General features: G+C 33.9%; 3 protein-coding genes across 4 annotated transcripts; 1 reads left to right on the top strand and 2 right to left on the bottom strand.

Annotated features, from left to right (window-relative positions):
* Positions 1-1,619: 1,619 nt before the first annotated feature.
* On the bottom strand, positions 1,620-3,553 carry LOC106139261 (uncharacterized). Of its 2 annotated transcripts, none has more exons than XM_013340669.2 (4): positions 3,443-3,553; positions 2,894-3,133; positions 2,415-2,573; positions 1,620-1,816 (listed from the first exon to the last, which is right to left on the bottom strand). In XM_013340669.2, the coding sequence occupies exons 1-4, from the start codon at positions 3,447-3,449 to the stop codon at positions 1,692-1,694; spliced, it is 531 nt and encodes a 176-aa protein (XP_013196123.1). In that variant the 5' UTR covers positions 3,450-3,553; the 3' UTR covers positions 1,620-1,691. The 2 variants fall into 2 exon arrangements, with proteins under 2 accessions (XP_013196123.1, XP_013196122.1); XM_013340668.2 differs by lacking the exon at positions 3,443-3,553 and adding an exon at positions 3,292-3,436.
* A 374-nt stretch (positions 3,554-3,927) lies between these two features.
* LOC106139260 (DNA-directed RNA polymerase II subunit Rpb4) lies at positions 3,928-4,868 on the top strand. The gene is made up of 3 exons (XM_013340667.2): positions 3,928-4,185; positions 4,387-4,567; positions 4,665-4,868. The coding sequence occupies exons 1-3, from the start codon at positions 4,125-4,127 to the stop codon at positions 4,837-4,839; spliced, it is 417 nt and encodes a 138-aa protein (XP_013196121.1). The 5' UTR covers positions 3,928-4,124; the 3' UTR covers positions 4,840-4,868.
* An 813-nt stretch (positions 4,869-5,681) lies between these two features.
* On the bottom strand, positions 5,682-14,181 carry LOC106139259 (glucocorticoid-induced transcript 1 protein). The gene is made up of 7 exons (XM_013340666.2): positions 13,424-14,181; positions 12,883-13,010; positions 12,329-12,473; positions 11,686-11,825; positions 11,062-11,161; positions 9,910-10,013; positions 5,682-9,626 (listed from the first exon to the last, which is right to left on the bottom strand). The coding sequence occupies exons 1-7, from the start codon at positions 13,635-13,637 to the stop codon at positions 9,483-9,485; spliced, it is 975 nt and encodes a 324-aa protein (XP_013196120.1). The 5' UTR covers positions 13,638-14,181; the 3' UTR covers positions 5,682-9,482.
* Positions 14,182-14,446: the final 265 nt, after the last annotated feature.

Raw genomic sequence — 14,446 nt, 5'->3', positions numbered from 1 at the left:
CGCGCATACCATGCTACGGGGGCTAATATGCATTCGTACAGGGTCAGGGTAATATCATAGGGAACCCTTCTCGCCTTTCAGTAAAGGAACCCTAAAAATCCTACGCTCATTTATTATAATCACGACCCCGGAAATTGCACCATTATCGAAACATATTTCGACACTATTTCATAGGATAACATCTTTTTAGCTTCTTTACAAGGTGTCTACCAAGTTTTATCTCCCCGGAGGGATAGGCGGCTACATCTTTCGACTTGCCATGTTCCCGACGCCTATTTACTTCTTTTAATTTTGTTTCCAATGTCTAAGATACTACTGTAATAATAATTAATAAATAATTTCATGAATATGCGTTCAGTATGTTTAGCGTGAACGAGTAACAAACACACATCCTTACAAACTTTCGCATTTATAAGTAGGATTTTTGCCTGTCACTATTTGAATCTCAATTATTAATCTCAAACATTGAGTTTTATTAGGACTGTTGGCTCTGTCTACCCTGCAAGGAATATAGACGTGATAATATGTATGTACTTATTTTTCGTCTTTCCATAAAACATTATAGGGTACCAGGCTGATTAATACTTATATAACTACATTTCTCCATTTTGCCCGAAAGACGTAAAAGATTTAGGTTTATCAAGTCCAGTCATTAATAAAAATGCCTAGCTTGTACGAAACAACAAAAAAACGACAGAGACGTGTTATTGTTTGGGAACCGTCGCTATGACTACGACCTTGCTAGACATCCCAATTGGTATGCAAATGATAGGAAATGGTGTTTCTTCGCTACTTATCTGTGAAGGTGAAGGTCCCAGACACGACACTAGACGGTCATGGAGTGAATTTGCACTTAAAATGGATATATAACTCAGTGTCATGCTTCATTTTAACATTAGTCTTGTTAAACATTTCTCTTATCAGGGGTAGGCAGTGGCTACGTCTATCCACTTACAATAATCTATGTAATCTTTTTCGCTTCATCCACATTCTTAAGTCTCTTCATGGAAAGTTCATCGGTTTCGGGTAGGTACTATTGCCCGACCATTCGCCAGGATTAATAATTAAAAATGCGAAAATCATTTTGTTAGCTTTCATTACTTAACCACTTTATCGAATTTGATGAAATTTTGTATTAATATTACATACGTATAATCACGTCTATATCCCTTGCTGGGTAGACAGAACCAACAGTCTTGAGAAGACCGAAAGACCACGTTCAACTGTATTTAACTAATATTTACCCATATAAATCTTCTACTCTACAACAAATTTTTATATTTATAATCTGTTATATTTTTTTTTCTTTTGTATTCATGAGAAAAATTCAATGGAAATAGGAACATTTTGATCGAAAGGCCTTCATCTTTTGTGGTCCTCTCCTCTATGTTTACTACTGCTATGATGTGTCATACATACATACGGTCACGTCTATATCCCTTGCGGGGTAGACAGAGCCGTTGCTAGCCCATCGCCTAAAAAAGAATCCCAAGTTTGTAAGCCTATCCCTTAGTCGTCTTTTAAGATATCCATGGGAAAGAGATGGAGAGGTCCTATTCTTTTTTTAATTGTTGCCGGGAACCACACGGCACACAGCACATTGCAAAAAAAATAAAAAATAAATATAAACATTATATATTTCATACTCTTACATACTACAGATATACAGACTCAAATAACAGTAATAAATATTATGTTACTCCAGCCAGTCCAACTTCTGCAAACAAATAAGCGTTGTATTCAAAGTATGTGTCAAGTTCCCACGCGGCAATGTACACATCTAGTTGGTACTCATCCCTGCAGTGAGCGATGTTTTCTGAAAAATTAATTAAGTTTTAAATATATAAAAGTACGTACATAGTACCCCAAAAATATAATATACATAGTTTGACTGCTAACTATGCTCTTATGGTGGTAGAAAACATTGTAAAAACCTGCACATTCAGGCAACTGGACATGTATAGTTTTGTATATATGTAACCATGATCCAATCTGGGTTAGGTTTCCCTGAAAAGGTTGGGGAACTGGACTAGTCTGTTAATGTCAATTACTTACTATAACATCACTTATTTAAAGTTACTCAAAGAAAAACTTTTTGACAAATATATTCATGTATCTTGTGAAAAAGTGAAACTAATGGAACAGCAAATACACTATTATGAGGCAGACATTTTGCATATCTGTAAGGCTAACTCCGGGAACAATGATTTTGCTTGATTGTTGGTTTGTGGGACACATTTGCAATAAAAATACAATTTTCAAGTTTAAATTTGACTCATTAGTTTTGAGCTAACTTTCAACTAGTTTTCAAATGTAAAAAATAAACTGGTAAATAACTATGCAATCTATGTTTCTTGGAGAACAACCCAAATAATGAATGTTAGATGAATATTATAAAATTTAAAAAAAATTACCTGCAATAACTTGTTTCAATTTATATTCTTTTTCCAGAGTTGTCCACATCTTCTCCACACTATCTGAAATTTCCTTTGTAGTCCAAGTAAATATGACAGGCTGATCAGTGGGAGGCAATTTTGATAGTGATTTTAATTGATTACTGATAATCATTACACCTGAAATGGAAATAAAATATTAAATAATAGGAATAACAGATGAACAAGTCTGAAGGAAAGGTGCAACCCGAGCTCTTTTCCAGAGAGATGAGGCTGTAACTGGTACCTACTCATGCCAGGAAAAATAGGTTTACAAGTTTTAAATAAACTTCTAGCTTGGAATTAACCTGTTTACACTATATTGACTAATGAAAACATGTTTTGATAAACTTATTTTATGTACTTCATACTGAAAGCTGCCAAATAAATTTATAATATTTTCGGATTAAGAATTACAATATTGTAAGATAATGTTTCATATGCATCTGAAAAATTTTTACCTTCTACGATATTATTCAAACTATTTATTGCTTCAAGGAGACCCTCTGATAATGGTTTCAACTGGTGAGGATAGTAGTCATCAGTGCATTCATATAATTTTAAAGCACTAATTCCTCTACAGAACTTAGTGCCTTTTTCTCTTATCCGTGTCCAATCACTTAAAAGACCATGTAGGTTAGAAATATGTGTAAATACTGTTTTTGACGTACCAGGAAAATCTTTGTTTGGAGTAGTAATTTCTGAAAGAGACCATACTTTTATTAGTTCTAAAATTAAAATGTAACTTCTATAGTTACATACTTTTTTTTCTGATATTTTGTTCTTATGTTCAGCTAATTCTTGAAAGCATTCTATCGGTCGAATAAAAGTATTTAAACAAATTTTATTTAAACTATACCCCTAGGTATAAAGTTTTGTTCGGAAGATGGGCTGCTGATAGGAGTACAAGACATTTTTGAGACGTGATTAAAATATAAAATTCATTAGTAAAATCAGTAATATACAATAAAAAGTTGTTCCGTATTAAAAAAAAGTAAAAAAAACATTACGTGACATCTGACATCAATGACAATAAAATTCACCTAACTAAATATTTAAACGAAATGACACATGTGATAAAGACTTTTTTTTGGCAGGGACTTATTCGCGTTAAAGGTCACTGTGGAATAGGCTAACTTGGCATTCCTTTTGGAGGCGACGTGTTGGCAACCTGTCAACATTTAGCCATACAGTTGAACGCAGCCTTTCAGTCTTTTCAAGACTGTTGGCTCTGTATACCCCGCTAGAGCTTTAAACGAGACATTAAGTATGTATGTACTTATTAGCGGACGTTGAAATAAAAGCAGTATATACCATCTCTTCCTTTCTAGCTTTGAGTTTAACTGTATTTGTAAAAAGAGAATATGTTATGTTGTCTTTCAACGTTCGAGAAAAAGCTTCGGCATTATAAAATCTGTTGCAGTTTTCTTCACCAAACTAATTGCAAATGTCAATGGAAATTGTCAATGTCACAAAGTATAGTTAAGTATGTTGTGTTGGTTTAGTTGACAGCTACTAAACCAACACAACACAGACGATTTGATGAGTTTGTTTTCTTAGACATTATATTAGACACATTATATCTGTGGTCTGTTTCATAAGTATCATTGGTCCATTCCCCGTTTAGATTTGATTACTATTTATGAAAACACCGTTCAAATTGTGTCCAAAATTTCTTGCCTGAAATTCACTATGTCAGGACCGATTCAAGACGTTGTGGAAGAAGACGCGGCAGATTTGCAATTTCCTAAAGGTACATACTCTTTTGTTTACCATATAAAACTTTTATCAACCTTGCGGATGACCACCTGTGACTATAAATCGCCATGCTGTCCTTGGCCAATCGTGGACGGCATGGGTTTTTTTAACCATCTTACTCCAATTGCGTCTGAGGAACTAAGGGATCCATATATTTTTCCGATCAAAACTACATTTAATTTCTCGATAATTTCAGAATTCGAAAATGCGGAAACTCTACTTATATCAGAAGTTGATATGTTATTAGAGCATAGAAAAGCACAGAATGAATCTGCTGAAGAGGAACAAGAATTCTCAGAAGTTTTTATGAAAACTCTTACATACACCAACATGTTCAAAAAATTTAAGAATAAAGAAACAATTGCAGCTGTAAGAAAGTATGTATAAAAGTTCTGTTACCATTATTTACTATTTCCATGTGTTTGTCTGTTTTTTTTACCTGTAAATCTGTTTATGTTAACTTGTTTGTTTTAGCCTTCTTCAATCAAAGAAACTCCATAAATTTGAAGTCGCAAGTCTTGCTAACTTGTGCCCAGAGACACCAGAAGAAGCAAAAGCGTTAATACCCTCTCTAGAGGGCAGATTTGAAGATGAAGAACTAAGAATATTATTAGACGACATTCAAACAAAACGCAGTTTGCAGTATTAGCCTTTATGAAATAAATACATTCATACAGACTTTTCGTTTTACATTCTATCACTTATTGTGTGGTGTGATACACCATTCTATAACTAATGGTAGAGATGATTAATTCCCACTTAGTAGCTTCCAGAACTTACTTAGCTGGCTTTAGACCCAGAGGCATCCTTTTCCTGGAAATTAGTGTATTCTAGAGAGTGGGTACAGTCTTGTTACATGAATTACTCCCACGCGAACTTCATAACTTTGCACCTAACCCGGCTTAGACTAATGGTTACATGTCTTATTGCCTGAATCTAAAATTATTCAGGATGTTTTGCCTTGTTATAAGAACATTTATTAGGAATCAAATTAATTTAGAGTATGAACTCAGAAAAGAGAAATTGGTACCCATATGGCCATGAATTGAGACCTCTCGTTTATTGAAACTGATAAAAATTACATCACAAAATATATATTGTCATTATTGATCCCAGATTTAGGTAAAAGAATAAAATTTAATAAAACACTATGTTAAATCAGTCTGTATATTGGATATGTCTGCAATACAGCAAGATACATTACAGTGAAAACAGGTAAAAGTGATAAAATATTGGAAACAAAAATAGTAATTAGAATTTCTTCTCTGAAACAAAACTATAATAAAACCATTCTTATCTTTACTTAAAAAGTACCTAGATACAATTAATATTGATGTTATTTAATGCCTCTAACTAAGCAAGCCTTTTGTTATGCATAGCATGTAAAAAAACTAAGTGATTTTTTTTTATCAATAAACCTCAACAATTTTAGATAACTAAACTCAACAACCCTTTGATAATTTTCTTATTCCTAATTTTGTTGCCTAAACATTATTCTTTAACAAAATGCCTAACAAAAGGCTTGCCAGAAATATAAACTTATATCAATGGGCACTTTTGGTTTAGTTTAAATGTTAGTATTTAATCTAATATCATAGTAATAAAAATTACAAACTTATCAATCATCTAAAAGCAACTTTAAAATAATATTAACTGTCTATAAAAGAATTATTAATTCTAGGTCCTAGCCATGTTACTTTTTACATCTCGCACGTCTTCTACCCAACATATAAAAATATCTTATGTACTTTTTAAAACATTTGGGACATCCAAATAAAGATGTCTCAACTCACTGGTTAGCATTCAAGTGATCGAGAGTTGTAACATCTTAAGGCTCCCGGCCACCACTGTTATTTAATATATTAAGGGACCATTTATAGCACACATTTATTAACAGCTAATAACTTCATAGGTCACTTTACTAAAAATTACTAATCCTTAAATTAGGTAACATTTTATTGGGAGTTACTTACACAAATACTAAATTACAACCTGGACCTGTGACATCAGTATTGTATATTGTTAGTAAAGCATATTGTTTGTATCGAAACATGGGGTTCTAAAAGCGACATGGAAGCTGATAGGAAGCAAAGCATTAAGTTTACGCTATTACAAATGTGTTTATATTAAAGTGATCAACAGAAAGCATTTCGAAAGAATTGTAGATATTGATGAAGCCAATGAAGGTGTGATATTAAAATATGGGTTCGCTAGTATTCCAATACTACAGTTATATATTGCACTTATTATCAAACATCCGGATTTTAAATACTGGCTCGGCTTTCTTCCACGTTAAAAATTTTAACTACCACTATTAATATATGTAAAATGGTAATTCAATTATGACAATGAAAAACTTTCTGGATATCGTTCAAGAGTAATTTACGTTTATTACGCACTGGAATCGCTGATTCCAGTGAGGTAGAAACTGCGTTCGAGTCAAGAGGCCGCATCTGAACGCAGCTGTCACAAGTCACGCACTGTACACCTACTCTACGCAGCACCTTCGTACACTTCCCAACTAACGGATACTGTTCACTTTGTGCATCTTGTTTGTACAATGTAAAAACCGCATCACATTGCGAAAGCGAAATCAGTTCCTGAAGTTGTTAAGTCACAATCAACATTCATATCCAAACGATTCACTTACTTATCACATTCATTTACTGAATTTTACTGAATAATTAATATATACTAATATACATAAGCAATTGGAAATATTATAATCACAATACATTTCAAATTCGGCATGTCATAAGTGGCTCATAATAAACTTTTGATTTGAGCAATGATACAATTCAAAATACTCTATTCTCCAAAGGTGAGCCATCCAAAATATATATTTGCCGTAATTGTATACAAAATGTTAAAAAATAATTGCGCACGTCCATAAGCAGATCTATTTTATGTAAGTTTCCAACATTCTACATTATCAGTCTCGATGTTGAAAATGCATTTTGGCCAAAATGAGAGATCCAACTGGTATGGTCCATATTAAGGTCACTCCTAAATGTTATGAAAAGCAATACCGCGATACATGCCTTCGCGACACCTGATACAGATACTATGACATATTTCAATAATAATCCCATTTATTTATAATGTTGCGCTGAAACAACTGTATTTTGTCTTGTTTTATAATCATTTAAAAGACAAACTTTGATTTTAGAAAAAGGTGATTCATGAAAGTGGTTATTAGTGTATTCAAACAGGCACTTTGTATAGTTCTACAGCTACGCATTGTCAAGATACCTGTATCAAAGTACGAGTAAAGTTTTAAAAATTTCAGTCTATTTACTTTCATCTTCTTTCACAAAATCCAGAGTTAAAGCTCTTTACAATAGAAAAACGGTAAAGCAATCGATTATGACGACCTCAGTCAGACATATTCAGGCCATCTTAGAAATTTGGTCCAAATTTTCCCAAACACTTAACAAAATAAGTAAAACTTACGTTGAGAATTAAATGTCACTAAATGATTATCCTTATATCAACACACTTTTGCTGTGTAAAGAAGTGTTATGTACATAATTTTAAATAATACATAAATTGAGATCAAATACATATCCAGTCATAACTAATGAGATGGTGTAGCTGGAGGTATAAACAATACAAAACAATGTTACTAAATATCCATCTATTATATTATTATAACATAATAACATAATGCGTCCTTCACTTCGGCACAAACTAATATTCTATCCATGTGAAAATTGTTTGGTTTGGTTAAAAAAGTTGAAATTATACAGCTTTGGTTCTTTTTAGAAAAGTATTCACATTATACATGTTGTAGTACAAAGGATATTTACTCTCAATCATGATTTGATATAAATTGACAATCATGCAGTAATTCTAAAAAAGGTCTCGCGAAAGAGTGCAAGGTGAACTAACGATTTATTGTCAATAACAAAGTATAAGACGATACATGTAATACAAATGTGACTTCATATCATTACCTACTCTTCATTCATGAAAAGCTATGAAGCTTTTTGAAACTTCGGATTGAATTTGTTAGTGGTGAGTGATGAAAGTTTACATACAACTCGCGAATATAATTAAAAGTTTTGTAAAAAAATAAAAAGTATTTTATATTATCCTTTTGTCGTGTGTGGAGTTGAACATTGACTGGCCACATCGGATTAGATGGTAACAACATAAAATTTCACTATGTTGTAAGTAATAGTGGTCATAAAATTACGGATGTAAGATTATGTCACAAACACACACTTATTTTTTGGACGGGGTATCTAAAATTCTGAGGTTGGTATCAATGAAAAACACTTTTAAAACATATATTCGCCAAAATAATAATTGCTTGCTTAATAGTGATCTCTGTAAAAAAAAAAACTACTCTCCGTACACCTCAGTCTAAAGATATAGAGAAACCCACATTCAGTACGATTTTTCTTAAGATAATTGGATGTGGCCACATAATTCAGCAGGTGGCAATTTGTCGACCAGTGTAAACAAATAACAACTAAAATGACTGTTTATGACCAGTCAGAGCTTTTTTTTTTATTTGCTGGCATAAATGACAAGTTTTCCGACGCAGAACTGTAGGTTTTTATTTGGCATTCAAAACATTAAACAATTTTAGCTCTTGTCCTAATTTTAAAAAAGCAGTACTGGTTATCTTGAACCAGCAGAAGAATAAGTTTTCATTTAAGACAACATACTGAATTTTAATTTGCTTTAGCGGCTAGTGGCATGTAGCTACATACAGGAAGGTGCACAAATTACCATATTTCCACTATCAGTGACTCGCCGGATTTAGATTACTAAGTTCCAAAATATATTAATCCGAATTTGAGAGTAAGGGTCAATTACAGGCCGTATTCTGTTCGGAATATAACTTTATATACCTATGAGCAGTGCATGTTTACTGGATTGAAGTGAAGTATGAGGGACATATGGTCAGCGATTAAAGCAAGTACCGAGATTTTGGTTGAACTTAAAGACTGCTGTTAGCATTTAGCACTGGTACTTTTCATGCAAATTAGTTTCGCTCTCATTCGCAAATCATTTCATTCGATTACGCGAAAGTTTAAAAAAAATAAAAATATTGCTATCTTTCTTTCGTTTCCTGCTTTAAAAAACTTTATTTTTGCTAATAAATTCAATTACAATTAAGTTATCTCTACTATGGCCAAATTACATCCACAGTCAAAATAAACTAAAATGTAAAGAAAATCAATTTTGCATAAAAATGTACCGTTGCATGCTTTTTGTAACTTGCGCGTATTGTAGTATGTTTGTCTGTGTAGGCTTTGATCAAGTCATGTGTGGTGTCGGTCAGTGCGGCTCGGCCTCGGGCTCCGGCGGCTGCAGCGGCTGGAAGGCGGAGCCCTGCGACACCCGCAACGTGAACCCGCCCACCGCCGGCTTTAGCACCAGCAGCGGCTCGGAGTACGCGCCTTCGCCCGCTTTCAGATTCACCTGAACATGGAAACTTCATTTATAATTGTGGTAGATTTATAGTGTGTTAACAAGAAAAGATTTCGCTCGTAGTTAGGGTTAAATTAAATCTAAATCAAATGAAGTACCTAAATATTAGATAACCTGCAAATAAATCTTAACTATCCTTTATTTTGTATTGAGCGTTAACCATCATCATCTTTCACGAGGAAATATTGTTAGTCTTATTTGATTTCTCTACACATCTACTTAATAATTCATTAATATGGAAGAAAAATACATTATTGGAAACAGAAAAAATTACCTTTTCACAACCATCTGGTGGTTCGCGTGCAAGAAAACGATTGATCTGTGGCGATGTACCCAGCTTGGATCCGTCTAAATCTGGAGATGAACAAACACTGCCGCCTGTAATCATATTAAAGAAAATTTGTGTCATATGAATCTTATGATACATTTAATTAAATCAACTAAAAAATGAATACAACTTAAAATCTACTTTATCAAACAGAAACAATATTCTATTGCGCACGCATTATATTATTACCTACTTCTACTTATAAAACCATCAATGAGTTTATGTTACTTTGATTACTTGTACAGGATTGCCTAAAACAATGCTAAGTGTATTTTTGTTTTATTTAAAGAAAACATGATGAGAAAAATCGACACAGTAAATATTACAGGCATTTTATCATCTCCTGTCATTTAAAAATGGTGATGTTAACAGCAAAAACAAACTCAAGATATGGAGACTGCTGGGGTCCAAAAATAAACACGATTATTTTAAATTAAATCTGTGTTGAAATTTTCCACCATATATCTAATTTATGAATACTTCAGAAGCGGAAAGTCTAAAATAAAGAAAACAAAATAAAAGACCATGCTGGGAGTTTCAATGATTCTTGTGCTTTTTCTAAATATTGCAGGGGGTTTTCTATAAGCCTTTAAATCTTTTAGAGACCTGTGGCAAGCAGTTCCGCGGAACCCTCACTGGATAGCGACCCTCGGGATGGTGGATCTATGCCCACAATATTTTATTTATTTTCACAATAATGACACACATAATTTATAAACACATTTAAACTTTTTAACGGATAGAGAATATAAAATTTATAGAGATATTTATAAGAGTATTACAAAATATTTTCCTTGCACAAATATAACACATTAGCCATACAACAGTCTTGTTATAAAACATTATTTTTAAATACTATTTATTAAGGAAAATAAGAATTTAACACCGAAATTAATAAGCGGTGAAAAGCAGAAATTTGACAGTTTCAATTACACTTTTAAACAAAAAATATGTCATTAAACTAGAGAGACATGAAATCATGTTATGAAACTAAAAACTTGCCCAGAGGAAGAGGTTTCCCACGGGGTCGGGTAAGACGAGATTTATGCATACAAAGTCGCAGATTCAAGCCAGTTTTGTCATAAAATAAAACTTTACCTGATGAATGAGTGGTGTGACAGAGATCATGTGGTGTTTGTGTGTTGACTGAGCGTCTCAGAAGCTCCGCCAGAGGGGCCCGGTGACCTTCTGGTGTCACCTGCAAGCACACATTAAATATATATATTACAACCTTGGCAACCTAATATTATTAACCTTAGATTTTGTTTGATGTGTAAGTAAAATTAATTACTTTACTAACTATGAAAAATAGTTACACTTAGCAAAATAGTGCTACGCTTTAGCAAGCCAAGCCCAGGCTCTGGTATTTGGTATTTAAAAAAAGCAACACTAAGTGACCTACCCTTGAAAGGCTGACAGATCAAACAGTCTCGCAAAGACTGAATGGCAAAGACTGAAACTCATGGCTTCATGATGAAACTGAGATTCAAATAGTGACAGGTTGCTAGCACATCGCCTAAAAGAAGAATCACAAGTATCTTAGCCTATCCCTCAGTCTTTTACGACATCTATGTAAAAGAGAGGGAGTGCTCCTATAAGTGCAGGAACCTCATGGCAGATGGCACTCTTTAAAAGTTTTCCTACTCAAAAACCCATTTTCTACTAGAAGAAATAAATACTACTAACTACATAAAAAAATAATACTAAACAAAACTACAATACCTTATCACGTAATCGGTCAATATGTGGAGTTTGTGTGCCACTTGCCGGGTACAGCACTAGCTTCTCGATCTCCTGGTTGAGCCCTTCCACTGATGAGCGAGCTGCTCGTAGGGGGACGCTGCCAGTGCCGAATCTTGACCCTAGACAATAGTTTATAACTCAATAAAAAAAGAATAGTTGACAAAATTTATTATAGAATTCTTTTGACTTCTAACTACTTTTGATATTTATAGTGTATTGAACCTTACCACCATACTTATTCACACAAGTATGTTCCCCGTTTGATCTATGTATCTCCTCTATTCTTACAAAATTTATTTTCTTATAACTCTCCTTTCACAATTTTGCCTTTTTCCTCTGCAGAGGTGAGAACGCAACCAGGATTAACATCAGAAATGACTGCAATTATTTTATTGTCTGTAGCATTACAATGAAATGTCACTATGTGAAACACTTTGTTCCAAGAAGTAGCTTACATCATGGATACTATAGCCTAGATGAACTAACTGCCAATAGAATCAATTGACAATAATGATAATATTAGTAATTAATGTTATTGATAATAGAAGTTGGTTAAGCCCTTCTTGAAAAGCAAGCAATCAATTCACGCATTAAAGCTATTTGACATAGAAGTGTATCTTACAGTATCCAGGGCTCATAGACTGGGCTGAGTCTCCTGAGGCTGTTGGTTTGTGCGCTCTTTGTAAGCGGCTGCGTCGGAAACGATCCAATTTGTCGTCATCTGAACTTCTGGAGGACCGACCTGATGCTCCACCACCATCATCAGTCTGAGGATAGGTTTTTGACAATTTTAATTCACAACAGAAGATACTACTGAGAAGGGAAATTGAGGTTTTGTAATTACTCTATTTGTTACCAAAAATTGTTGTCCTAAGGTGCTTTGGAAATATTAGAAATAAATCCAATGTAGAAAATATCTGTTATCAAGTTCTGAATAAATTATTACTTTGCTGGTCAATCAGAAAATCATAACAAGATGAAAATATACAAATGATCACTTTCAGGTTAGACAGGACTTGCAGGTTATACATATGATCACTTATAAGACTGAAAAGGGGATTTGTGAAAAAGTAAAAAAAAAGAATAGGAAACACAATGTGAAGTGATAGACCATGGATATCAACAATGACTAGTTGTTATTGATAGTATTCAAAATTAAGTATAAATGTAACATACTTGAGTAGATTTGTCGACTTGCAACTGGCCTGCATGTAAGTAGTAGTCTCTGGACCACTGCCCTTTTTGATACAATGTGTCCAAAGATGCTGTCCGTCGAATCACATTAGAACCAAAACGCCCTTTCCCTGTAACCATGAAGAAATTTAATTACATCATGTTATGGCAACAGTATACAACACAATCACATCTATATTCCTAACTGGCGAGACGGAGCCATGTGCCATTAAAAGAGAATCAGCTGTATGGCATTATGATGGAATTGAGATGAAATAGTGATGGTTGCATGCACATTTTCTACAAGAAGAATCCCAATGATAATAATGAGATATGTGTTGCTTATAAGATTCCAATAGCAAACAAAATATGAAGTATATTAGCAAAATAGCATGCTCTAACAGACACGAATCACTTTGAGAGGAAATCAACCCCTATTAACCAGAAATTTGAGATATGTAGGAATTAAAATGACCACTTATAGTATCAGTTTTTGTAGTTTGATAAAAATGTTTGTGCAAAACAATTTAAATAAATAACGCACCTTTATAGTTTACAGCTCCAGGACTTCTCTGCCCAGATAATGCATGGTCTGGAGATATCCGCCGCCACAAGTTGGTAGGAGACAGCGTCGGGCTGTTACCAGTGCTTTTTTTCAGCCCGCCGCTTTGTTTCATCACAGAAGACACTGGTAGTGTAGCCCTCATCGGCCCTTTGCCGACAGGGCAATCGGACTGTTTTCTTACGCGTCCCGACATCTTAACGAATTTGCCACAATTGAATATTGAAAACTTGTCACAAACCTAACTAGCCACACCTGTACGAGTAAATAACCAATGTCACACCGACGCCGCACTTATTCTTTGTAAAAAGATTCTTATAAGGGTCCCGATAAACAAAGCTTATAAAGTGAATACAAATTCATATTACGCAACCCGATACCAGATGAGTTCTTTGCCTTATCCGGAATAATAAAAAAATAATGCACTTATTGTTCATCTAGCACATATTAAATTTTAAATAAAAACAGAACTACCAAGCGAACGGGTCACATTTTTTCTGCACAATGGATGAATGAAGCTGACAGCAGTTGACAAGGGACATCGCGCCATTTGTCTTCTCTTTTCCAACAAACATTGAAATAAACAATATAACTGATTATTTTCTAAAAGTACCAAAATGAAATCAATAAAAACTTTAGAAAAACATGAAACAAATAGACGTGAGTGACATAATTTAGAATAATTCGTTGGCATTGCAATTAACAGCTGATTACTCCGCCATGACACTTGTATGGGCCATGACGTCCACAGACTATAGAAATAGAATAGAGTATTTTTGGCTATGAGTTTCCGATTTTTTAACGTCGTGGTAAGCATCCTGATTGCTCTAGAGAGGCTCTTTCCCAGACGTTGTAAAATTCTTTTTATAGGCGATGGGTTTGAATCTCAATTCGTTAATTAAATAAAGCCATACAGCTAAACGTGGCTTTTAAAACTGTTGGCTTTGTCTACCTCCCATGGAATATAGACGTATGTATGTAACTCAGATGATGTTTACGTTTAGT

This window comes from Amyelois transitella, chromosome 13 (assembly GCF_032362555.1).
Source record: "Amyelois transitella isolate CPQ chromosome 13, ilAmyTran1.1, whole genome shotgun sequence".
NCBI lineage: Eukaryota > Metazoa > Arthropoda > Insecta > Lepidoptera > Pyralidae > Amyelois > Amyelois transitella.
The sequence above is the reverse complement of the archived record's forward strand: the minus strand, read 5'-3'. Positions and strand labels throughout refer to the sequence as shown.